General features: G+C 42.9%; 1 protein-coding gene across 1 annotated transcript; it reads left to right on the forward strand.

Annotated features, from left to right (window-relative positions):
* Window positions 1-234: 234 nt before the first annotated feature.
* LOC144495741 (beta-klotho-like) lies at window positions 235-25,329 on the forward strand. Its single transcript, XM_078216128.1, has 5 exons — window positions 235-1,062; window positions 15,521-16,025; window positions 18,421-18,689; window positions 18,858-20,037; window positions 24,277-25,329. Exons 1-5 carry the CDS (start codon window positions 310-312, stop codon window positions 24,606-24,608), a joined length of 3,039 nt encoding a protein of 1,012 aa, XP_078072254.1. The 5' UTR covers window positions 235-309; the 3' UTR covers window positions 24,609-25,329.
* The last annotated feature ends 2,053 nt before the right edge of the window (window positions 25,330-27,382 follow it).

Below are 27,382 nucleotides of genomic sequence, written 5' to 3' on the forward strand. Positions count from 1 at the left end.
ATAGACACATAGATATTAGTTCATTATTAGTGGATTATATTACATGATATACATGTTTTCCAGTATTATTATACACCTTGAAGATGATGAATTCTGACACAGACCTATCCGATGTGCTGCTTTACTGACAATATTTAAACAGCCATAGCTAGAAGTCCAGAAGCAGCTAATCATTGACAGAGATCAGATATAACCACGCACTTAAACTAGTGGTTGGTTCACTTTTAATGGAGAAAGACTGCTGCATTTCGGTGTTATTTTTACAACAATGAACTGACTCAGATCTGTTTAGAGATCCACACATGCACAATGACTGAGCGTGGATTAAGGAGACCTTTCATAGCTCTCTTTCTGCTTTATATTGGAGCAACTGTTACTGTTCAAGGAGATCCTGGGGCAGGAAAAGTTGTCTGGGAAAACAAATGGAGCCGCAATTACCTGAAGAAAAGTGAGCTCTTCTTGTATGATACCTTTCCTAGAAATTTCATGTGGGGTGTGGGAACTTCTGCATTTCAGATCGAAGGAGGTTGGAAGAAGGATGGAAAAGGACCTTCTGTCTGGGATCACTTTACCCACACGGAATACTTCAGATTCAACAATGCAACTGCAGATATCTCCAGTAACAGCTATACCTTCTTAGACAAGGACTTGATGGCTCTCGAATCCCTGGGAGTCACTTCTTACCTTTTCTCCATCTCCTGGCCCCGGCTATTTCCAAATGGAATAGTGGGGTCTGTCAACAACAAGGGGCTTCAGTACTACAATACACTTATCGACTCCTTGATAGAGAGAAAAATAACTCCCATTGTCACCCTCTACCACTGGGATCTGCCTTTAGCTTTGCAAGAACAGTACGGAGGCTGGAGCAGTGAGGCAATGATTGGGATATTTAATGAATACGCTAAGTTCTGCTTTCAGGCGTTTGGGGATCGTGTTAAATATTGGATCACCATCTACAATCCTTTCCTAATAGCCTGGCATGGATACAAAACAGGGAAATATCCCCCTGGACAGAAAGATAACTCTGCAGCAATGTATACCGTCGGGCACAACTTGATTAAGGTAAAAAAGAGGATACATTTATTTATTTTTCACTTTTATTTAATATTACAGAAATGTTTCTCCTGTAAAGAAAAGGGGATCTACATTTTCATAAAACTGAATGACACGTTATTGAAATTTTGGGAACATGCAGTCTTGATTTTTGGGAACATTAATCTGTTAATGGATCATTAATTATGGAGGGAAACAGATATTCTTCTGCTTTTATAACAAACGCAGAAAGTGCGGGAAGTAACTAGCATGTCTGGCAGTATCAATGGAGAGAGAAATAGAGTTAATGGGCAGGATTGTCTACAGCATTTTGCTTGCACATCCCATTGCTGGGGGACCTGCTACGGGGGGAGGGGGGCTGGGGGGAGTGCCTTTGGCGAGACCAGAAGATCCTGCCGGCAGGAAGGGCCAGAAAATCCCACTCAACAGTTTGAGTCAAATATGACTTCTTCAGAACACCTTGCGGTTTCCAGCTTCCGCAGCATTTTGCCTTTTATTCACCGGCTTCTCATGGAAGGAGGATTTTACCCTGAATAATGTTTCTGTAGCTGTTGAGTTGTTGTCTTATCTCTGCTTTCAATGACCTCAATCTTTTTCATAGTGCTTCAAAGGGTTTCGTCTCAAAGGTTGAGAGATTGCTTCTCCCCTCCCTCAACTTCTCACCATGCTTAAAAGTCACTATATAAAAACAAGCTCTTGTTGGCGAGGTGGCCTGACTCCAGACTAACATTAACGTTGGTGTAAAATGTTTCAAAGATTTTCTTGTGTAACTTTTAATTTAAATAAGAAACACCAAATAAATCCTTCATTATTTATAATTTGCCCTCCACAATGTTTGTTTTTTCTGAAAGCAATCTATGGAGTAGATTCTAAAGTATCTAAGCAGACTGTAACTATAGCAAGGATATCCAACCTTTTTGTTATTATACTCCATTTAGTTATGTAACCTGCAATCCCATTAGTGATCCCTGCCAGCTGTGTACCATGAAATGTGCCACAAGTCTAGCTAAATTACTGTCCCTTAGTGTCCCAGGATGTATAGGTTAGAGGGATTAACAGGGTAAATGTATTGGGTTGTGAGGATAGGACCTGGGGGTGGGATTGTTGTCGGTGCAGACTTGATGGGCCGAATGGCCTCCTTCTGCACTGTAGGGTTTCTATGATATTCTATGATGAAGTCAAATATATACTAGTACCTTAAGGTGGAGTACCCGGGGAACATTAACTACAATTTTGGAAGGGAACACAAATGTGTGTTTCCCATTTAAAAGTATTCTTTGATAATTGAGTATACAGAGATTTTACTCCAGTCATGGGGGGAATTTTCCCATCCCACCCTCCACCCATGCAAAGGTCCGTTGACCTCAGGTGGGATTTTCCAGTTTTGGGGTGAGTGCAGCTGGAAAGTCCCACCCCTGGTGTTTTTCAGCAACACAATAACAAGTTGAGAGAGTGGAAGTTCCTGTTTATTTTAAGTTTGCCCGAAGATTTTCTTCTCACTTTTTCTGGGGTAAATTTTTGAGGCATCGAAAAGTGACCAAGTGCCCCCTCTTTTATGGGATTGCCCAGTAATTGAGCCCATTGTCCTGTGTCCTGGATTGCATGCATTTGGGGAATCATGTTTCATGTAATTTGGGTTTTAAATCTAGTTCATGCGCAGTGACCCATCTCCTCCTGTTTCCACCCCCCTCACAGCTCTGGAAGCCCACCCTGCTCTTACAGCATCCTGCTTTCCCATAAATGTTAAGGATTAAAAATAAGGAGTGTTCCTTATTTTTCACCACAACATTTGATCACCCCGGCATGCTTTAGTGTGAAATAAATCATTATTTCTGCATTGTTTGTTTGGGAAAATTGAAGGTGCTCAGTACTTGGGGATTGGAAGCAGCTGCTGAAACATGCAGGAATTTACATTTTAGGTTTGAAGTTAAAAAGCTAAAAAGGTACAGCATTCACCCAAACTCAGGTTCAGCTTATCTGCCATTTTATTAATTGCTGCTTATTAATTACTGCCTATTCTTGCCCACACCCCCAAAACAAAACTAAAACCAGGGAAAATTCATAATAATTCCTGTAGAAGATCAGTGAAACCACCACAAAAATTCATGTCTCGAGTGTTTGGGTGATGTGGGAATTTGTTGCTTCTTCAAGTCAGTTGATAGAGAATTCTGCTGAGTGTGGAACTGAATCACTTGCCAAATTTCTCAAGGTGCTGTTATTGAAAGACATTGAGAAGGCAGCAGGAGATAAATTAGATGAGGTGATCGAAGGTACGATTGTAAGCACAATGTCGAGCAGGTGGGGAGAGGGATGGCAAGAAGAAGCAGTTTTGCAAATAAAGAATGAACAAATTTGCCTTTATGTAACATCCTACCAAGCTTTAAGGACTGCCTAAGTACTTCTCACCCAATGGATTAATTTTTGAAGTGCAGCCATGTTGTAGGAAGTCATGGAAAGATCCCATAAACAGCAAAATAAAAGGGGTAAAACTCCAAATGCAAGACATCTGAAATAAAGAGAAACAGTAGGAGATGTACAGGGGCATCCAGCATCTGAATAGAGAATAAAACAGGTTGTGATGCTTCAGGTATACAATCTTGCTGTGAATCTCCAACAGTTTCTCTACTATGTCCCGCAAATCAGAAGAATGACTATTTGAATGGTTTATTTTAGTGGTGATGGTTATAGAAGTATTTGCCAATCAATATCCAGAGAACTCCATGCACTTCTTCTCCAGGTTCCATAAGATTTCTTTATATCAAAGTAAAAATCAGATAAGGTATGAGTTTAATATCTCATCTCAACTATAGCACCTGTGCCGAAGTAGTTCTCCCTCGGTGGTACATTTTTGGCCTGAATTATGCTTTCAAGTCCTGGAATATGACTTAAATCCATCTAACTCAAAGCCAGCAGTGCTACCAGTGACACCATGAAGGAGATTTCCAGCATTCAGGGAAGTGGTATCTGAGGTGCCCTCATCAACAGAGTAAGTGAAGGGGAACCAAAGTGGACCAGAGCCAGAAGAACAGAGCATGTGTGCTGGAATGTAGGATTGCAGGAATAGGGTAGAAAGGAGGTCTGGAGGGGTTTGAAACAGGAATAATGAAAGAAAGAATCAAGATTCAATTTCCAGTCAATGCTGAATTAACTAATCTTGCCCTCAATATCCTGTACTCAATAACCTACCCACTTTTATTTAATGTTCTGAGGATGGGAGTATCACTAAAAACATCACATTTAGTGCCCATCCCAAGTTGCTGTGAGAAGGTGCTACTGAGCTTTCTCATTGAATTGCTGCAGTCTTTGTGATGATAATCCCTACAATAGCTCGGTAGAGAAATCCAGGACATTAATTTAGCAAACATGAAAAACCGATGATATGCAGCTACGTTAAGATGATGTTGATGTGGACAGAACTTACAGGTGATAGGATTTCTATGACATTGCTGCTTTTGTCTATCTCAGTGATAGAGGCCAGAGGAAAAAGAGTGAGTTACTGTTGAAGTAACTGTGATGATTTGCTGCTGTACATTCTGTAGATCACACTTACGGCGATCAGAAATTAAGTTCATTCCTGGATGGTGTTTGAGTTTCTTTGGTGCTATTGTGGCTACACATATCCACGAGAGTGCCGTATTCCATCAAATCTCTGACTCGAGCCTTATGGATAGCTGAGAGGTTATAAGGGTCAACGAATGAGCCATATGTCACAGAGTAGCCATGCTGTTGATATTATTGGTCCAGTTCAACTTCTGATCAGTGGAGACACCTGGGACTTCTGTGCCACTGAAGGGGGTGACTTCAATAGAAGGTAAAATTGGACTGCATGTTAAACATGAGGCATAAATCTTGACAAAGTTTCAGGACAAACTAGGTTCAAATTACAACCCACCCTTCCCTGTCATTTATGTTCCTGTCTTTAATTCACATGGCAAATTAGCTGTGATCAACTGACTCAGTACAGACCTGGGGGATTTTCACAGTAACCTCATTGCAGTGGTAATGTAAGCCTACTTGTGACTAATAAATAAACTTTAAACTTGACACCCCCGCTCCCCCCCATCATCATAGAAACCCTACAATGCAGACAGAGGCCATTTGGCCCATCGAGTCTGCACCAACCACAATCCCCCATATCCCTACATATTTACCCACTAATCTCTCTAACCTACGCATCTCAGGACACTAAGGGACAATTTTTAGCATGGCCAATCAACCTAACCCGCACATCTTTGGAATGTGGGAGGAAACCAGAGCACCCGGAGGAAACCCACGCAGACATGAGGAGAATATGCAAACTCCGCACACACAGTGACCCAAGCCGGGAATTGAACCCAGGTCCCTGGAGCTGTGAAGCAGCAGTGCTAACCACTGTACTACCGTGCCGCCCGTGCTGTACAGACCAGGAACTTACCTGAGAACTACCCACTGCATACCTGCTTACCTGCCCTCCACCCCCACAAAAAAGCCACCTTTTGGATTAATCCTACCTTTAGTTGTAACGATATGTTGAACAACTTAAATATATTTCTGCCACTACACCTTAAGGCAGCGAATACACCAAGAATTTAAATTAGACAGGAGCCAATTTTCTCAGCCCATATGGTGCTGTCAAAACACTGCTGCAAATAGATAGAAAGAGAAAAACCTTCTGGTGTTTTTGCTGAAGATCCATTTGGAAAAACAAGATATTTTCCATTATCCCTTCAGTTCACTTGCACACTCTTTTTCAACCTATTGCTTTTCATTCTTGGAACATCCAGTAACGGTGAAATCTATTGGGATTGGTAAGGGGTTATACCAAAAATATGCGCTTGTATGTAACAGCAAGCACTCAGTAATTCTAATTAAATTTCACCATCTGAACTGTTTTCAACTTCAGTCGCCCTTTTAGTTTGAACAGCAGTACTGCACCACCTAGTGACCAGGCACAGAAAGATTTTTGAAATAGCTGGCCGCGCGATTCTCCCATCGTGACCTGCAACTTTTCTGACGGGTCACGATGGGAGACGTGCGTCTGCGGCCTTGAACAGGGATTTGCGCGTGCACCGGGAACGCATGTACATCTCCCAGAGCCGGCGAACATTCGCCGGTCAGATCACACTGGAAACCGGCGCAAAGGCAGGTAAGTAATTTGGATCTTTTTTAATATGTTTTAAATTTGTTTTAAATCTAATTATCGGGAACTTTCCAGTCCCAATTGAATTTCCCACCCCGCCAAGAGTACTTCATTCCGGCAAGGTTTAGACTAGCTCCCCACGTTTGGGGAACTAGCGGGAGACCCCGCCGGAATGGGAGGGGCCAACTGGGGCCCCCCCAGGGGGTCGGGCGGTGATGCCCCCTGGGCATGGGCACCCTGGCAGTGCTAGCCTGTCCTCCCTGGCACTGCCCAAGGGGCAAAGTGCCCATGCCCTTGGGGCACCTTGGCACTGCGCACCGTGCATCGAGCAGTGCCAAGGGGGCGGGGCCTAGTGTGGGCAGGGTCAAGGGGCAATTGGTAGGGGTGGGGGGTCCCACTGCCACTCTGCAGACAGGATCCGGTTGGGCTGGAGGGAGGGCATCAATTGGAGTGGGTTGGTGGGGGGGGTCTGTCGGGGGTGGGGATGGGGGCCTGCCTCCGGGGGGAGGTCTAACCCAGGAGGGGTCTGCCGGTATGAGGGGGGTGGGGGGATTGCCACTGCTGGGGGCTGCACATCGGGGTGCTCCAGGGCGGGGGGGGGGTCAGCGTTGGCCCAGGAATTGTTGTGGGAGCCATGACCGGGCTGTGGAGGGGGGGGGGGTGCTGGGGGGCACTGGAGGGGCAGCACTGTGGGGATCCCGGGTTGGCCAGCGATCGGGCTGGGCCAGCAAACAGGGAGTCTGACAGATCGGGACCATTGCGCATGCGCAGAGTTCCAGAACTGTCAGACTCCGGCGCGAATAGGCTCCGCCTCCCCCCTGCGTTTTTAATCATATTCACGACTGGGATCTCTGCAGTGCACAGAGTGCAGAAATTCAGTTAAGAAGCTGAACTGAGAAAACAGTTGGGATCTAGAACAGTTTTCCTGCCAATTCAGAGCTTTTGGAAGAATCATGGTCAGCATTCCTGAAGGTTTCACAGTAAGAAGTCTCACAAAACCAGGTTAAAGTCCAACAGGTTTATTTGGAATCACGAGCTTTCGGAGCGCTGCTCCTTCATCAGGTGAGTCACCTGATGTGCCCACCCCAGTCCAACGCCAGCATCTCCACATCATAAAAGTTTCATTGCAATGTTCAACTCAAAAGTTACTGTAATAACTCCGGTTCACCAGTTAGGGAAATAACAACTGTAATATTTATCATTTTACGGCCTGTGTTTGTTGCCAGTCAGATTCCTGGGTTGAATTTGCTAGGCAAGCTGGGCTTGTTAGGGTGATCCCTCACCCTGGCCCCTGATTGGTGATCCAGGTTATGCGACCCTCTCTGCAGTTCACCCTCAAAGGGTTATCTCTTATCTCTCCCCCCCTAAGTCTTTTCTTCAATTTAAAATAATTGATTTACTCAGTACCCAGCAATTATAACTTTTAACACATAAATCAGTCCATCATAAATGAAGTCTCTCTCAGGTGGTTTCCAATTTCTAGTGTCAGGGGTGTTTCCACAGGGGTGCTTTCTGCAGAAACCATTATACCAGGTATCCGCCTCAAATATTGGTAACTCAGCTTCATCGGGTTCCATGTGGACGACAGACTCGCCTGTCACAGGCTGATATGGTACCTCACTGCTTGGATAGCCAACAACGTTTCCTGCTGGCAATGTGGCGTCAGTACTGGCTGCTGGGACAACTCTCGTCCTCTTGGATTCCAGACACGTTTTCCTTGTGCATCCACTTCAAAAGACACAGGTCCTGTTTCTGACATTACAACTCCTAGGACCCAACTTGAGCTGCTTCCAAAATTTCTGACATACGCGGCTTCATCTACTGAAAATTGCCTCGCTGATTTGACTAAATCATAATTTTTCTTCTGATTGCATCGACTGGCCTCTACCCTTCCTGGCAAATTTGGAAACGCCAGGCTTAATCCGATCCTAAGATGCCAGTCCATCAATAACTCCACTGGCGACACTCCTGCAGTAGAATGTGGAGTGGTCCTATAGCCCAGAAGGAATCGTGATCTCTAGAGTCGCCCCTGAACTGCATCTTAAGGCCCACCTTGAAGATTTGGACTGCTCGTTCAGCCAGTCTATTGGATGCTTGTTGGTAAGGCGCAGACCTGATGTGCTTGATACCATTTATGGAGGTGAAATTTTGAAATTCAACACTGAAGGCTGTTCCATTATGCAGCATTATGACTTCAGGTATCCAATGAGTTGAAAAACGTTGACCCAATTTCTTAACTGTAGAATTTGACGTCAAAGACTTCAATTCAAACACTTCCATTCACTTTGAATGAGCATCGACCAGTAGCAAAAACATTGTGCCCAAAAACGGCTCAACATAACCTACATGGACTTGTATCCACATTCCCACCAGTGCAATGGGGCTGTAGCAGGCAACCTTTGTTGCAACTGGCATTTTTCATAGTGCTTTACTAGACTCTCAATGTTGGCACCAATGCCAGGCTATCAAATATAACTCCTGGCGAGCATCTTCATCATTGATATACCCAAGTAGGCACTATGCAGTTCAGCTAATTGCAACCCCTTCCTGGTGCAGGGACAACTACACTTGCTCTTAAGGTATGATGCCGTCCATGCAACTTAATTCATCCTTTCGTATATAATATGGCTTAATCTCTCTTCAGAGTGGCTCCAAATTCGCAGTGCTCTGAGATCTGTCTCAGCTTGGTTATATAGGTTGCAATGGTCTCCCCGGTGGCTCTGCCCATTGAATTAAACTTAAACCACTGCAGGATGACTAAGGGCTTTGGATGATAATGTGCCTTCACCAACTATACAATATAACTATAATAATGAGATTTTGCAGCCTTCTGCGAGTCAGCTTCCAGGATCGAATCTGCAAGGCAACCACAGGCGTGTTAGGACGATTCCCTCACCCTGGTCCATGATTGGTTACCAGGTCATGTGACCCTCTCTGCAGTTTGACCCTTAAAGGGGACAAACACCATGGTTACGACTACTAATTGTATTACTTTCTGAAATGAGTTCTATAGAAATTTGGATCTTAAAAAGTGCCAGAAATCCAAACTATTATCGGTAAGTTGGTGTCTCACAATCATCGAAACCCACCACATGTTTAAGAATCCTCAAACTAAGCTACTGAGAAATCCAGACAGGTAGAGTTTCTGGTTGCTTAATGTGAAATATTAAACTCTCCACGTTTAGGGGCACACCCCATGCTCCCAAGTACTGAGTGTTCAGATGAAGTTTAGCCAAAAAACAAGGTTTAGGGACCCCAAGTGTGGAAAGGATTAAGGCTGGAATGTCATCCACTCACTAGCACAAGCCTAAGCCTCCTGTCTGTAGACAGAACCATCCTATCCATGAAGGCATTGGCTCGCATGGTTATCAGAGTGGGAAAAATCACAGCCTCATTGACAAATCTAACCCACCAAGTCCCATGAACCGAGATCACTGGGGTTTTGTGGCGGCTCATGCCTTGCTTGGGTATCAGGTTATCATGTCTTTAAAAAAAAGTTTATTTATTAGTCACAAGTAGGCTTACATTAACACTGCAATGAAATTACTGTGAAAATCCCCTAGTCGCCACACTCCATTGCCTGTTCGGGTACGCTGAGGGAGAATTTCACGTGGCCAATGTACCTAACCAGCATGTCTTTCAGACTGTGGGAGGAAATCAGAGCACCCAGAGGAAACCCACACAGACACAGGGAGAATGTGCAAACTCACACACAGAGGGTGACCCAAGCTAGGAATTGAACCCGGGTCCCTGGCGCTGTGAGGCAGCAGCACTAACCACTGTGCCACCGTGCCACCCATCTACCACAGAGAATTTATTTAGTTCTAACCTTCATGTCCAATGGGACCCCACTTGCTCCACCACTGGAGAATAACCAGTCAGTGACTGAAATAAAAAGAATAAAAATACTAGAAATTCAGAGCAGATCAACAAACATCTGAAAAGGAAAGACTGGTGAAATGTTTCAACAGTAAGAAGTTTAACAACACCAGGTTAAAGTCCAACGGGTTTATTTGGTAGCAAAAGCCACACAAGCTTTCGGAGCTCCAAGCCCCTTCTTCAGGTGAGTGGGAATTCTGTTCACAAACAGGGCATATAAAGACACAGACTCAATTTACATGAATAATGGTTGGAATGTGAATACTTACAGCTAATCAAGTCTTTAAGAAACAAACAACGTGAGTGGAGAGAGAATGTTTCAATGCAAGAGTAACAAGCATTAAACATCAGGTAGAAAGGCTGTCATAAGGAATATATTCTTCGTCAGTTCTCTACCCAAAGGCAGGTCTGACTCACAGCACCATGACTAGGGCACAGAGGCATGTCCTGAATCCACCTCAGCTGAAACGGGGATCGAAACCCTTGCTATTGGCACGAATTGGATCCACACCAGCCACCCAACCAACTGGCCCTCCCTCCCAGGAGTCTCTGTGCAATGTACACTTTTTCTGGAGCTATGAATTGTGATGGTCGAGGCTCTAATTTTGTGCCATCACATGACTGACCAGGAATCACTCCCATTCTTACCTCCTGCCATTTAGATTCCCCATTCACAAGGAGGTGAAATGTCATTGGGGATAGGCAGGAATGTGGGGTTGAAGTTACAATCAGATCAGCTGTGATCTTACTGAGGCTCAAAGAGCTGAGTGGCCTACTCTTCCTTCTAATATGTATGTTCATATGTTTGTATGTTCATTGGCATGTATTGGAATGATTTAACAGTTGATACTCAGCCTGTTTAGGTGCATTATGAATGCAGAATCCTCGGCCATCAAGTCCTGGGTGGGAGATGACCCTGGAGCATCTGGCTTAGAGGCAGGGACACTGGCCAGTGCACTACATAATCTCCACCTAAGGAATGTATAAAGGAAACAAAATTGAAGCTAAGAAAACAAATACTAAATGAAACAAAGGTTCAGAGTTTAGTTCTTATCAGAAGTAACTTGGATAAGAGTCAACTAAACTCATTAGAATTGAATGGATGGATTTGAATGTTAAAATGCCATGGACAGCAAGCTGGAGCCAGCCGCATACTGCAATATTCCTATTAGACTATCATGTTGCACCTTTAATACAATCAAAACAAGGCCACTTAAATGTTGACAAGACAATAGTATGTTGCACAGTTGTAATTCATAATTCAGAAGCTCCCGGACGGTTCAGTAAAAGAAGCTCCTCCTCAGTGAGGAATTTAGACAAATGGGCCAGAATTTTCCAGCTGTTCACACCCTGCCACAGCTCCGAGCAAGGATGGAGAATTTGGTGCTCAGCCAAATCTACATTCACTGTAGCAGGACCAGAGAATTCCACTGGCGTGAATGGTCGGAAAATTCCGGCTGTGGACTTGAAGCGCTCAAGTTTAATCATTTGTACTGGCATCAACTGAAAGCAACATCATGTTTCACATGTACGTTGACAACATCGAGCACTATCTCACCATTATTCCTCTTGACCTTTCTACTGTTTCAGATTTGTCACACTGTTAGTATGACATCCAGTATTGGATGAGAGAAAATTTCCTGCAACTAAATATTGGGAAGACCAAAGCCACAGTTTTCTGTCATAAACTCCATTCCCCAGCCATTGATTTCAGCTCTCACCCTGGCCACTGTCTAAAGCTGAAGCAGATTGTTTGCAACCTGCTTTCCTCTTTGATCTTAATGAATTTCTGACCCCATATCTACTACCTTACCAAAGTTGCCTACTTTCATCTACAAAACATCAATTCACCATACCCCGGCCTCAGCTTATCTGCTGCTGAAATCCCTATCAGTGCCTTTGTTAAGTTTAGATTGCACCATTCCAATACTCTCTAAAGTTTAAAGTTTATTTATTAGTCAGAAGTAAGGCTTACATTAACACTGCACTGAAGATACTGTGAAATTTTCGGCCTCCATCTTGTACCCTTTATACATTTGAGCTTACACAAAATTCTCCTGTTAGTGTCCTATCTCTCATCATGTCCCATATACCCACCACCTCTATGCTCAATCACCTACATTAGCTTCCAGTCTGGCAAATGGTCTTAAAACTATCATTTTCAGATCCCTCCAAGGCCTCACGCCTCCCTATCTCTATAACCTCCTCCAGCTTTACAACCCTATAAGATCTCTGCACTCCTCCTATTCAGGTCTCTTGAACATCCCAAATTTCATTGCTCCACATATACTAAGCTACCTGAGTTCTGGAATTCCCTCCTTTCCTCCTCTAAGACTTCCCTTAAAACTATCTTTTGATCAAGTTTTTGGTCACGTGTCCTAATGTGATTTGATGTGAAATTTTCATTGCAAGTACTCTTGTGAAGTGCCTTGGGATGCCTTACTACATTGAAGGCACCATATAAGTGTAAGTTGTTGTGGCTAAGTTAGCTGATCTCAGCTGTGGTAGCATGAAATCTCTGAAATGCCATTAGGCCCTGATCTAGAGAGGTTTCTTGACCACTAATAAAGGTAAAAAAAAGGTAAAGTCACCATCGTCCCAGATGACCATAGGCTGTTCTCCCCCTCAAAGGGGAGAGTCGACTGGTGGTGATTTAATTTGAGGATCACCATACCTCAGGTAAGGGGCCACATTGAGAAGACAGGCCTTCATGGATAACCTCAGCCAGTACAGGAATTGAACCAGCCAACTGAGCTAACTGACTCACCAACCACTAACAATACTCAGGCAGATACTTGATGGAGACAGGACTGTCCTCCACAATTAAATACTTTGCTAGCACCTGGAGCTAAATTTTCCCTTTGATCATTTTACCATCAGATGTTCATCCGGCTAGTGCGATATCGCCATGACTCTGTCCAATTTTCCTCAGAGTACCTTCATTAAATATTATTAGTATCCACTACAGGTAGCCTCCTTCTGGTTAGGAAGCACCAAATAGGATATTTTTGCATAATTGAAGCAGCTGCAGCAACTTGAACTCTGTTATTTGATGTGTTGTTGACCCCAAAGGAAGAAGGCCCGTAAAAGGGCACAACCTGGAAAAGTCAACAAGTCCACTGACAGGATTATATCCCCTGAGCCTTCTCATCTCTCATATAGGAACAGGGGAAGCCTGAGAGAAATGCCATTGTTTCTGGAGCAGCACAAGCCAGCACCATTTCCCACCCCAGAAAAGATATGGGCCAAAATTTTCTGTCCTCATTTGCAGCTGGGATTTTCTGATGCTGCTGAAAGTGAATGGAGTTTTGGCTGGAACGCCAAATTTTCTATTCTCACTCGCAACAGGTCCCGCCATGGGTGAGACTGGAGAATCCCACCCATTGTTTTAGTAATTAATGAATTTCTCAACGAAGGGGAAGGGGAACAGCAAACATTAAGGAAATGTCAGAAAATATAAAAATATAAATTAAGCAAGAGATCTAGTAGGAGGACACAAGGATACTGTGGTTCTCAATTTATTATGTTCCTGGTTTGATACAGAAAAGATGTGGTTACTTGGCTCACGCCTCTATCCTCACTAACTCCCTATCAATTCCAAATATCGGATGAGCCCTGGAATATAAACCAGGAAATAAAACGAGAAACACATCGACCTCTCACCCATTTGCTGGTTCTATTGCTGATTTTACATTTGTATATTTTATCTCATTTCTCCTTTGTTCTCTGCATGTCTGACAATAATCTACAGGAGTCCATGAACTTGTACCCTGGCACCAGAAAAAGAGAGGCGAGCACTGGAGACAATGAAGAGAATCCAAAAAGATAATATTGCCAGACTGTCAGGTTTCACTCATTAGGAGTAATTGTCACTCAATGGTTTTATAATGTTTGCAAGGACTGATCCCACATGCCAGCTCTCCCAGTGGAGAGTAAGATTCTCAGAGAGTCACACACTGGGATAGTGAGCTTGCAGCCTGTGACTTCCCAAGATGTTAGGATTACTGAATGTAGAATCCTAGAATGATTACAGCTCAGAAAGAGAATGGTCTCTGCTGCCTGCATTGCCTTTCTGGCACTCCTCTTGCTTTGCCCATAGCCCTGCATGTTTTTCCTCTTTAGATAAATTATGCATGATTGAATCTGCTTCCACCACACTTTCAGGCAGTGCATTCCAGATCCCAAATACTCACTGTGAGAAAAAGCTTTTCTTCATGTCGCTGTTGCTTCTTTTGTCGATCACCTTAAATCTGTGCCCTCAGGTTCTCGATCCTTTTACCATTGGGAATAGATTCTCCCATCCTTTCTATTCTGTCCACACTCCTCGTGATTTTTTACATATCTATCAAATCTTCTCTCACTCTCTCTTCTCTGAGGAGAACAGCTCATATTTTCCAATCAACATAACTGAAGCTCCTCAGCCTTGTAACTATTCTCCTGATTCTTTCCTGCACCCTCTCCATGCCTTCACATCCTTCCTACAATTATATAATTGCCACTATAGTTTCCAGGATGGATATTTGCATAGTGGCATTTATTTGTGACAACACCGTACACTGCCCTAAAGAATAACCACGGGTTGGATTTCAGAGGTGGGCGGGATGGCGGTGGGGGGGAGGGGGGCTGGTTATCGTGTGTGTGTGCGTGCGCTGAACTGATCGTCCTCCTGGAAGGAAAGTTCATTCAGACCGGACAAGCTTCTAAGAAACCTGCCCCCCAGCGATAACACACTAAACAGGTTGAGGGTTGAGCTGCTCCCCCTCAGCGCACAGCAAGTTCCACCCTTGAGAACTGCTGGCCAATCTAATGGGCCAGCAGCACTCGCAGTCCCAGCAGTGCCAGAGTTCATTCATGGGTGCTGCTGGGACTTCAAGGAGACCCCTTGAAGAATATCATGGCTACCAGAGACTGGTAAATCTCAGGCTTTTAGGATGGGGGGGGTGGAAAATCAGAGAGCCTAGGGAGGGCAAGTGAGGAGGAACAAAAGATGGGGGTGTGACATCTTGTGAGGGGCGGAGGGGTGGTGGTCATGTGCAACAGGGCACTCCCCCCATTGATGAGCCTCTCCTTTCTTCCCACCTTTTCAGAGAAACATTTTCAAAAATGGCCTTTGCATCCTTGTCAGTCTGTCACTGCCCAGTGTTACACGGCAGTGGAGGCTGATGAGGTTCTTAATTGCCACTTAATTGGGCAGTTTCAAGGCCTCAATAGGCCTAAGGGTGGGCAGCCTAGTCAGCGCCTTGCTCACCCCTCTTCACTTTCATGTTCTGGGAAATAGGTTGGGGTGGGGCGAGAAGGTGGTGGACTGGTCACCTGACATACATTTTGTGCCCCCCTCACTGAAAACGCACCTGGTGGAGGGGCCATAAAACCCAGTCCCATGGCTCTATACATTTAAAAGAAGCTTTGGATCTCTGGTCACATAAGCTACTATTAGAAGCTCAATACTATATTGTTTTCTTCTTGCAGGCACATGCAACAGTCTGGCACACTTATGACATCCAGTTTCGCAGCTTGCAGAAAGGCTTTGTGTCCATAGTATTGGGCTCCCATTGGATTGAACCAAAGAATAACAGCTTCAACTATAAACACTTTCAGTCGTCCATGGACCTGGTGCTTGGGTGGTTTGCCAAACCAATCTTTGTGGATGGTGACTACCCTGACAGCTTGAAAATACAAATCAACCCTCCTTTACCTGTGTTCACTGAAAAGGAAAAGAGCTTTATCAATGGAACTGCAGATTTCTTTGCATTTTCTTTTGGTCCAAATATCTTTCGATCACTGCAACACATTCTCAAACTTGGAAATCGCATGTCTCTGCATCTTGGGAAGGTCCTGACCTGGATTAAGCTGGAATACAACAACCCCAGGATCTTGATTGCAGAGAATGGATGGTTTTCTAATAGCCATGATAAAACAGAAGAAACCATTGCCATTTACCTTATGAAAAAATTCATAAATGAGTTGTTGAAAGGTGAGAATATTTCAGTGTTAATATCTCTATATCCAATAGTCCATGGATTACCATGTAATTTTCACCTCTAAACTTAGAAAAATAAAAAATAGAAGCAGGAGTAGGCTATTCAGCCTCTTGATCCTATTCCGCCATTCATTATGATCATGGCTGATCACCCAACTCAATAGCCTGATCTTGCTTTTCCCTCCTTACCTAACAAGATTGACATGAAAACCCAATCCTTCTGACATGATTATTAAGCTAGTAATTATAACTCAATCCAGCTTCATTACTTGAACAATCATCTGCTTCTTGACCTTAATAATTCTGATTTATGATCAAAGCAAAATTATAACTATGAATACTACACAAGGATATTACTGTAATAGAAGCAAAATCTGTGGAGGCTGAAGACCTGAAATAAAAACAGGAAGTGCTGGAAAAACCCATCAGGTCTGGCAGCATCTGTGGAGGGATAAACAGGGTTAACATTTTGAGTCCAATATGACTCTCCTTCAGAACTGAAGAGAGAGAGAGGTGTGATGGGTTTTAAGCTATTATAAAAGGGGGAGTAGCAGAAAAAGAGGGGGTCAGTGATGGGTTAGAGGGCAGGGGAGATTAAGTGACAACAGTGTCATGGAGCCAAAGGCAAAAGGAATGGTAATAGTAGAACAAAATAAAGAAATAATTGATCCAGTGCAGGTGTGACGAGCAGAATAAAGGTCATCACTACGTTGTTGTGGAAATAGGGTTGAAATGTTACTCAGACTTTTACACAAATTCATCTTCACATAATATTCTTGGATCATATGATGAGCAAAAGTGGGAGTGAAGGATGTAGTGAGTGTTGCAGTGAATTGGTGCATTATCCTTCCATTTCTGGGCTTAGCTCTTCACTACATGCATCCTTTGTGAAATATGTTTGGGCAGTCTTAACCCAATTCCTAATGGCCTACTCCATTTGGCATTTGGCATTATCACTGGGAGGAGAAAGGATGGTTGCTGTGAGGAATGTTGGAGATAGGTTACTGAAATTCACCCACTCTCATCGAATTCCACTATCATTCACTATCACCCACTCCCCATTTTCACTCTCACCCGTTTCACTATTTCACTATTGCACATTTGTAATTCTCACTATCACTCTTTCACTGTTTCCTAATCTATCTAATGTTCAGTCCCTGCTTCCTCGACTACACACTGTTTACTCAGATTTTAATATGAATTGTTCCAATCAGCAAAGGAATTAGATGGAAGTTCGAAGCTTTCCTGAACAGCAGAAATTTGGAGCTTCTGTGACTTTGTTGCACCTCCTAAAATTAGCACGATTAAAGGATTTTTCAGTCGAAAGCTGTGACTAAAATAAAAGTTATGATTATCCCCAGTTTCTCTTCAGTGGCTTAACTGATTACAGGTGTGGGGATAGACTGAGAATATCACAGCTGGAAGATAGTATCCTTGAGCTGGTTTCAGTGTCTCTGGGTGAAGATTGGTCAGTGTCCCAGTCCAGTACATTAACTTCTGTTGCAACTGCATGTATTTAAGTTTGGGATGAGGACAGGATCATGTACAGTTTTATTGACTCTTACAAACATACAAATTAGGGGCAGGAGTAGGTCACTTGGCTCTTTGAGCCTGCTCCATCATTCATTAAGATCGTGGTTGATATGATTTTAACCTCAACTTCACATTCCTGTCTAGTCTCGATGAGCTTTCACCCCTTTCTTATGAAGAATCTACCTAACGGCATGGTAGCATGTTGGTTAGCACTGCTGCTTCACAGCTCCAGGGACCTGGGTTCGATTCCCGGCTTGGGTCACTATCTGTGTGGAGTTTGCACATTCTCCTCGTGTCTGCGTGGGTTTCCTCCGGGTGCTCCGGTATCCTCCCACAGTCCAAAGATGTGTGGGTTAGGTTGATTGGCCATGCTAAAATTGCCCCTTAGTGTCCTGAAATGCATAGATTAGAGGGATCAGCGGGTAAAATATGTAGGGATATAGGGGTAGGGCCTGGGTGGGATTGTGGTCGGTGCAGACTCGATGGGCCAAATGGCCTCTTTCTGCACTGTAGGGTTTCTATGATACTTCTGCCTTAAAAACATTCAAAGACTCTGCTTCTACTGCCTGAATAACTTCCCAACACTCACTATTGCACATGAATAAATACCATTTGCACAAGGCATCAGAGGGTGCCTGGCACTCCCCAGAACTATACTCCAGAAGTGAATCAATGCCTTCATGTGACCAGCGCTGAAAATCGGAAAAGAAAATTGAAAACTGTCCTTCCACGCACTTGTGTGGTATGAGAACTGGTTAATGTGAAACAAATGGACAAAGAAGGTTTGTATATTAAAAAAGCCAATATCTTCTGATGCCTTTTGATCATTAATTTGTTCTTTTTTCATTCCGGTTAGCTATCCGTTTTGATGGAGTCAACGTGTTTGGATATACTGCCTGGTCCCTACTGGATGGCTTTGAATGGCAGTTTAACTATAATATTAGAAGGGGCTTGTTTTATGTGGATTTCAGCAGTAAGAACAAGTCCAGGATTGCAAAATCTTCTGCATTCTTCTATAAACAGATTATAAACCAAAATGGTTTTCCAAAGACGGAGGTCACCCAGATGGTGAATGGACAGTTTGCATGTGACTTCGCCTGGGGAATTGCTGAAACAGTGCTGCCGGTAAGACATCTGTCTCTGAATTACATGGTCATTTTCAGTTTCAAATTGCCAGCATGAATCCTTTCCCAATGACATTTTGAAATCAGGATTACACATTTGTTCGCTACAATGTTAGAGCAGTACACCCAAAACTATAAGCCTCCTTTTCACTTTTTTCTTTGGTTTCAGGTAAACAATGTGTTTTTGTCACCTGAATTTGTTGATAACAACCTTTACATTTGGAACTGCAGTGGAGATCAGAAACTATACAAAGTCAAAGGAGTGACTCTGCCGCCCCGTCCACTTAAGTGCACTGATTTCAGCAACTTCAAGCAACATGTAGCATTGGTGAAGAAGATGAATGTGACTCACTACAGCTTTGCCTTCAAGTGGGCCAAGATTCTACCCCAGGCTAATCTGTCCAGTGTAAACAGAAGCATTCTAAGTTATTACCGATGTATCATCAGCGAACTGTTAAAACTGAATATTTCCAGCACTGTCATTTTGTACCACCCAACATCTGGTGATATTGACTTACCTACACAACTGCTGAATGCAGGAGGGTGGCTCAATCGGCAGACTGCCATTGCTTTCAATGAATATGCAAAATTATGCTTTCAAGAATTTGGTGATTTGGTCAAATTGTGGCTGACTATGAATGAACCAAACATAAATGTTCAGAGAAGCACTGACATCTACAGGGCAGCACACAACATGATCTTTGCTCATGCCCTAGTCTGGCATACCTATAATAGAGACTACAGAAATAAGTACCATGGTCTTGTGTCTCTGACATTGCGAGCTGACTGGGCAGAACGAGCAAATCCTTTCCTGGAATCCCACCGGAGAGCAGCTGAGAGGCTCCTGCAATTCCAAATAGCCTGGTTTGCTGATGCCATTTTCAAGACTGGAGATTATCCACATAAAATGAGGGAATATATCCTCTCTAAGAACGAAAAACGTCTCTCCAATTCCTTCTTACCACACTTCACTGAGGAAGAAAAACGGATGATTAAAGGAACTGCTGACTTTTTCGCTATCAGTCATTTTACCACAAGGCTTATCTTACACAAACCCAAAAATCAGACCAAGTATGAAATGGATCATGATGGGAGTTTGCTGAGAGATGTAACATTGCTGACATTCCCATCCCCCTCCAATTCCTTCTTCCCTTTTCCCTCCTACCGCCAAGCTCATCCTGAGATGGCAGTCGCACCATGGGGGATACGTAAAGTCCTACAGTGGATCAAATCGCACTATGGAAATATGGACATTTATATCATGGCAAATGGGATTTGGGACAGTTCTACCATCAGTGATGAACTTCGAATATATTATCATAAAAATTATATTAATGAGGTTTTGAAAGGTGAGTGTTGGTATTTATATACATAGGAGAAACATTATGAAGACCAGTGATCCCAGGTTTCTGTCCCATAGGCAGCTGACATGATAACTCACAACTGACAATTTATTCCATTTATACCAATAGTTAAAAATTAAATTAAATAAAGAGATCATTAGAGCTTCTCCAGTAGCTTATTTTGTGGAGTGGTCCAAACCATGTAATCCAGGGTCACTCCAAAGTCGACTGAATTCAGCTCTGATTGGCTTCAGTAAGCAGGGGTAAAGAACAGCCAGAGTTCCTATTCATGATTGTTGTCCAGAACACCTCCAGAAAACATGAATATCTGGATATTGGGTGAAGATGGACTCAGCTGTGATGTCCCTTATGTTTAATACTAGTGAAGTATGGAGGATTTAATAATCTTGGTATTGTTTGACTAATACAAAATATATAATGAACCTGGAGATGAAGGCAAGTAAAATAAGGGCTTTATTTGAATTTGTCTTACTGTTATTTTCCACAATGTTGTATGAGATCTGGGAGAACAGGTCCACAGATCATTTAAAGTGGCAGCATAGGTGGAAAAGGTGGTGAAGAAAGCATATGGCATGCTTACCTTCATCGGATGGAGCATCGAGTATAAAAGTTGGCAAATTATGTTACAGTTGTATAAAACATTGGCTCGACCATATTTGGAATGCTGTGTCCAATTCTGGTCACCACACTACTAGAAGGACGTGGAGGCTTTGGAAAGAGTGCAGAAAAGGTTTACCAGGATGTTGCCTGGTATGGAGGATATTGGCTATGAGGAGGGATTGAATAAACTGCGATTGTTCTCCCTGGAAAGACTGAGGCTGAGGGGCGACCTGATAGAAATTTATAAAATTATGAGAGGTATAGATCGGGTGAACATTTGAAAGCTTTTTCCCAAGGGCAGAAATGACAATTACAAGGGGGCACAAATTTAAGATAAGGGGGGAAAGGTTCAGTGGAGATGTGCGGGGGAAGTTTTTTACACAGAGGGTGTGGGGGCCTGGAATGCACTGCCAAGTGAGGTGGTTGAGACAGTTACGTTAGCCACATTTAAGACTTATCTTGATAGGCATATGAACAAATGGGGAATAGAGGGATATAAACAGTTGGTTAGATGTGTAAACGTGATCGGCGCAGGCTTGGAGGGCTGACAGGCCTGTTTCTGTGCTGCACTGTTCTTTGAGTTCTTTGAGGGAGAGAATCATGTGGTGAAGCATATTAAAAAGTAATAATCAACACATTACACTATACCTTCCCCAAGTCTCTGATTCCCATTTCTATATTGCAAACATCAAACTAACAACCACTTTAAGCTCTGATGTTTTTCAGTCCTTAATTTTGTATAAAAATTTTTTAGTGAGAGAGAAGAACTGAGGGAGATGAATATTAGTAGAGAAATGGTGCTGGGAAAATTGATGGGATTGAAAGTGGATAAATCCCTAGGGCCTGATAATCTACATCCCAGAGTACTTAAGGAAATGGCTCTAGAAAAAGTGGATGCATTGGTGGTCATCTTCCAGGATTCTATAGTCCTTGCAGATTGGAGGGTAGCGAATGTCACTCCAATATTCAGAAAGGGAGGTATCATAGAATCATAGAAACCCTACAGTGCAGAAGGAGGCCATTCAGCCCATCGAGTCTGCACCGACCACAATCCCACCCAGGCCCTACCCCCACATATTTACCCGCTAATCCCTCTAACCTACACATCCCAGGACTCTAAGGGGCAATTTTTAACCTGGCCAATCAACCTAACCTGCACATCTTTGGACTGTGGGAGGAAACCGGAGCACCCGGAGGAAACCCACGCAGACACGAGGAGAATGTGCAAACTCCACACAGACAATGACCCGAGCCAGGAATCGAACCTGGGACCCTGGAGCTGTGAAGCAGCAGTGCTAACCACTGTGCTACCGTGCCGCCCTGGTAGAGAGATAACAGGGAATGTTAAACCAGTAAACTTAACATCAGTAGTGGGGAAAATTCTCGAATCCATTATCAAGGATTTTATAGCGGAGCATTTAGAAAGCAGGATCAGAGAGAGTCAGCATGGATTTATATAGGGGAAATCTTAACAAATCTGTTGGAACTCTTTGAAGATGTAACCAGTAGAGTTGACAAGGGGGGGACGGGTCAATGTGGTATATTTGGACTTTCAGAAAGCATTTGACAAAGTCCTGCAAAGAGATTATCATACAAGATTAAAGTGCATAGGATTGGGGCAAGTGTATTGAGATGGATAGAAAACTGTTTGGCAGAGAGGAAACAAAGAGTTGGAATTAATGGGTGCTTTTCAAATTTATTCAATCACTGATTTGTTGCAGGTAGAGTTGTGGTAGTTGTCAATGCAAAGGTTTCTACCTCTTCAACAAGGAGTGCATCACCTTTAGTGCCTTGCTACTGGGATAAGAGACAAATAATCTGTTGTTTTCTCCTGCTTTCCTGAAACATACCTGATCTTTGCATCAAACCTCTCATCCCCTGTCTGAATTGTTGTATTCTTGGAGGCCTTTCTGTTCACTTCTCAGAACGAAAGGCTTGTGGTGTGATGCTCTCTTGAAGTGGAGACCAAGAATATGATCTGTGAGCTTCTCTCAAGCCCAAGCTCGTGTTTTCTCTATGACTGCAACTCTCTGTTCTGTCTCTGTCAGTTCATGGGTTGCAAAGTAAACTAGTCTGTGCTTTCCATCCATCTGTATCTAAGTGACTACTGCACCAAGATATCATCTGTACAGCCACCCATCACATATCACATCATACTGACCTGTTCATGGCTCACCTTGTGGAGATGCCGGAGCTCACCGGAGCTTGTGGAGCTCACCTTCACAGCAAAGCCCAACGAGATTTGATATCTAGAAAATCTCTGATATCAGTTTAACCATGCTTCTGCTTGGTTAGGGCCTGTGACTTTCTCAAATCTTTCCAGTAATGGTAGAGACTTTTCCATAGCTGTTCTTTCATACCACCCATATGATATTCTTGGTATTATTTGATTAATGCAGAACATATAATGAGTCTGCAGAGGTATGTAAAACAGGGGCTTTGTTTGAACATATCCGACTGCTGAGGACAGTGGTCATTTGCAGAACAATACACAGAAGGAACTGAGGAGGGGAGGAAAGGGAAGAACACGGGAAAAATAATTGTGTAAAATCATTCAGATGATGTAGAAAGTTTGGTTTCATAGTTCTGCTCCAGATTTGGTTTCAGTGGGGTTCAGCAAATGTAAACAATTGTTTGTGCAGTTGGTGTTTAATATAAATTTTGATTTTCTCTTCAAATTAACTTTCAAAGAAAAAATTGTTCCAGAATTGCAAAATGAATGTTTCTCAGTAACTAACGGTGTGGCAATGAACCACAGAGCAGGTCGATCCCACAGCCCATCCTTACTCTATGATGAGTTAATAAACAGAGGAGGGATTGTTAGCAATTAATTCTTACAGGAAACAACCATATTTGGAGAATAAGCGAAGAAGTGGGCTCAGAAGTAATTCCCCCTCCCTCCATAGTAAAATGTTGGTTTGACGTTCTTAAAGGAAAAATGAGAACTTGGGCTAGATTGTAGTGTGCTACGGACAACAGGTAGAATTGTATTCTAGTGTGGGTCACTGTCTTCAGAACAATGATTGTCAGCATGCAAGTCCACTGCAGAGACTATCACTACCAAATCCAATAATGCCCTCAGCTGAAGTCCACACTAACACTTCTTTCCAGTATTAGTCACTGGACAACGGTCTGGATTGATTTTCTTACTCTAACTCAGGGACATTGAGGCTGATTCTAACGAAACCACTGGTCTCGCTGGGATCAGTAAACCCAAAGCTGACTAGGAGTCAAACTGGGATTTTCCTGGTCTCCATGCCTCAGTATCACAGAGCAGGATGTTTACCAACAAGCTTTAAAGGTAGCAGAAATTGAGTTTTAAATAAACATTGTTGATATCTTCCTCGTACGTTGATTGCCAAGTCTTGGTTGACCTTTGGCAGGGAGTGAGGAGGATGGGAGCTCTCCTGTCTGAAGGTGAAGATTGAAAGGAAAATGCAGAAGGCAAGTCAACTCAGTACTACTTTTGCAAACTCTGTAAAGTCTGGTTACAGACTGGCATTACTAGAAGGCTGCAGCACCCATGCTATCAGGGAATAATGTGTGGGTTGGAGAGAAAAATAATTTTAAAATGTGAGAATGTGATTTACATTTTAAGAAATAAATATTCATTTTTGTCCACAGCACACCTACTAGACCAAGTCAATGTCAGAGGATACTATGCTTTGAAATTAAAGGACACAAATACAAATGAGCTGCCATTGAGATTCCTCGATGTATCTGAACCAAAGACTTCAGTCGAGTTTTACAATAAACTAATCAGTGCCAATGGTTTTCCTTTGGGAATGTCAAGAAAACAATGCCCCAAGGAGGACAGACCAAGACACTGCCCCTTGTGTCAACTTATAAAAGAGGAAAAAATATTTATATTCTTTGGATTCTGTCTTCTGCTCACCACTGTACTTCTCGCTACAATTATTTTCATACACAAGAGAAAGCAAAGAAAACCATACTGAGTCAAATACCTACAACTTCACAAAGGACTGCCTAGAGGCTTGATGCTTCAGCTCATATCATTGTATGTGTGGCCTGTACATTTAGCTTAGATACCATTTTTCATTACCAGATTTCCAATGCATGAAAAGAAGGGAAATGACACCATTATAACATATTTTCATAAAGAAAAGACCACATTAACAGTTAAAGGATGTGTGTTACCAATGTCAGTTGGTAGATTCCAGTTTTGTTTTGTTTCTGAAGTCAACAGGACATGAACAGCAGTTATATTCATATGGAGCAAACATCATAGCAATATGATGTGATTAGACAACAAGCAATGATCATCTAATCTATCCAGCTTAGCAGTTGAAACTGCTGAAGGTAGTTGTGAGATTCACTCGCAAAGCTGGTTGTCATCTGAACTCACTCACCTTACTTCAGAGAACATTTAGTTTTTTTTACAGATCTTCGATGTCAAATGTCAGTAAGAAACACAAATTAGTATATTTTCCTTTGTGGGCGAAGTTAAAGAGAAATTATTTTATTGCTTTGAATGCTTCATTCAATGGGAATATTTCTACATACATGTGTATTTGGCTTTTACATCTTCATAGATTTTTCAGTAACCATGGAATGTCATTTTTTGAAACTTGGAGTCTGTTTTATGGCTGATGTATTTCTCAATGTGAAGTAACATAATTTATTATATTATTAAATGTTCAGTGTAATATGTATTTTATCATTGTGTTTTACATTCATATGTTTTTGACACCTCATTTAATCTTTTTAAAATCCATATTCCCTCCTTTCCTAAAGGGTTCAAGACAGATGCAGTTCCATGGCTAGCACCTGCCGCCTGACTTTACTAAAGTGGGCTAGTTAGCTAATCACTGCCAAGGTGAGAATAGTAAGAAGTCTCACAACACCAGGTTAAAGTCCAACAGGTTTATTTGGTAGCACGAGCTTTCGGAGCACTGCTCCTTCATCAGGCGAGAGGAGAATTGGGTTCACAAACAGGGCAAATATAGACACAGATTCAATTACAAGATAATGGTTGGAATGTGAGTCTTTACAGGTAATCAAGTCTTTACAGGTACAGACAATGCGAATGGAGAGAGGATTAAGCACAGGTTAAAGAGCCTGTGTCGATATGCACGATCTTCTTGGAGATCCTCTCCACCTGAGCCGGCAGAATGGATGGAATGTGATTAAACCTCTCTCCACTCACATTGTCTGTACCTGTAAAGACTTGATTACCTGTAAAGATTCATTCCAACCATTATCTTGCAATTGAGTCTGTGTCTATATTTCCCTGTTTGTGAACCCAACTCTCCACTCACCTGATGAAGGAGCAGTGCTCCAAAAGCTCGTGCTACCAAATAAACCTGTTGGACTTTAACCTGGTGTTGTGAGACTTCTTATTGTGCCCACCCCAGTCCAAAGCCGGCATCTTCACATCAAGGTGAGAATGTACATGCTGCAATTGGTCTCAACATCTCTCAGCCAAGTAGGGTCCAATATGAGCCATAGTTTCTGCTCATGATCATGTGAGAGGAAGGGACTTAGCTGTGATACTGTCTGACGCAAGACTGCAACACTCACTTTATAGACTAAATGATGGAGAATGGCCATATTACCTATGGAACCTATTTCATTCCAATTCAATTCCCATACCTAGGGGTTCACTAAGGCATACTTTTGTCTGTTTTCAAAGCTAGCAATTCCTGGAATAAGGTCACTAGTCTGTCGCCAGAGGCTTATAGTTTGAGGGGTGCCATTGCACATCAAACATGGCTGACCAGCAGTCTCTCCCACTCTTACCTCCAATCTTTGGGGTGTTAGAAGGATTTGATTTGAATAATTTTTGTCACATGTATTAACATAGTGAAAAGTATTTTTTCTGGCGCGCTATACAAAGCATACAGTTCATTGAGAAGGAAACAAGAGAGTGCAGAATGTAGTGTTACAGTCATAGCTAGGGTGTAGAGAAAGATCAACTTAATGCAAGGTAAGTCCATTCAAAAGTCTGACAGCAGCAGGGAAGAAGCTGTTTTTGAGTTGGTTGGTATGTGACCTCAGACTTTTGTATCTTTTTCCCGACGGAAGATGGAAGAGAGAATGTCCGGGATGCGTGAGGTCCTTAATTACGCTGGCTTTTTTGCCAAGGCAGCAGGAAATGTAGACAGAGTCAATGGAAGGAAGGCTGGTTTGCATGATGGATTGGACTACATTCACGACCTTTTGTAGTTCCTTGCGGTCTTGGGCAGAGCAGGAGCCATACCAAGCACAAACACAAGTCAGATTTTCTGATAAATCTGAAGATTTAGTGAACAAAGGGCTCAGTTAAGGTGAGGCTACAGGATGTTTGTGGTTATTATGAAACAGCCACACAGGAATGAGGAAGGGGAGGACCACAGACTGATCTGAGTTCCTCACGCAAACACCTACCTCGTGCATCCCTCTGGGACTCTGTGTGAATGGATGTCAAAGTACTTCAAGGCGACCCTGCTGCTTGTCCCACAAACAGATTTGTAAATAGCACAATGATGTGGGGTGCACGAAACAAACTCCCAGTTTATTCCTGAACTTTGAAGTGTGGACACAGACCAAAGTCTGACAAGCAGGTGCCTTGTCCTGATCTATTTTTATTGGAATTTAAATTAGACTCAGTAGAAGACTGCGATTCACCCTTATTCCTGTTTGGTAACATCTGTATCTTAATGTATTTCATATTTGCAAAACAAAGTTTACATACCTTCTTGAAAATTCCCCCAAATTACAATGGCAATTT

Source organism: Mustelus asterias, chromosome 1 (assembly GCF_964213995.1).
Source record: "Mustelus asterias chromosome 1, sMusAst1.hap1.1, whole genome shotgun sequence".
Lineage (NCBI taxonomy): Eukaryota > Metazoa > Chordata > Chondrichthyes > Carcharhiniformes > Triakidae > Mustelus > Mustelus asterias.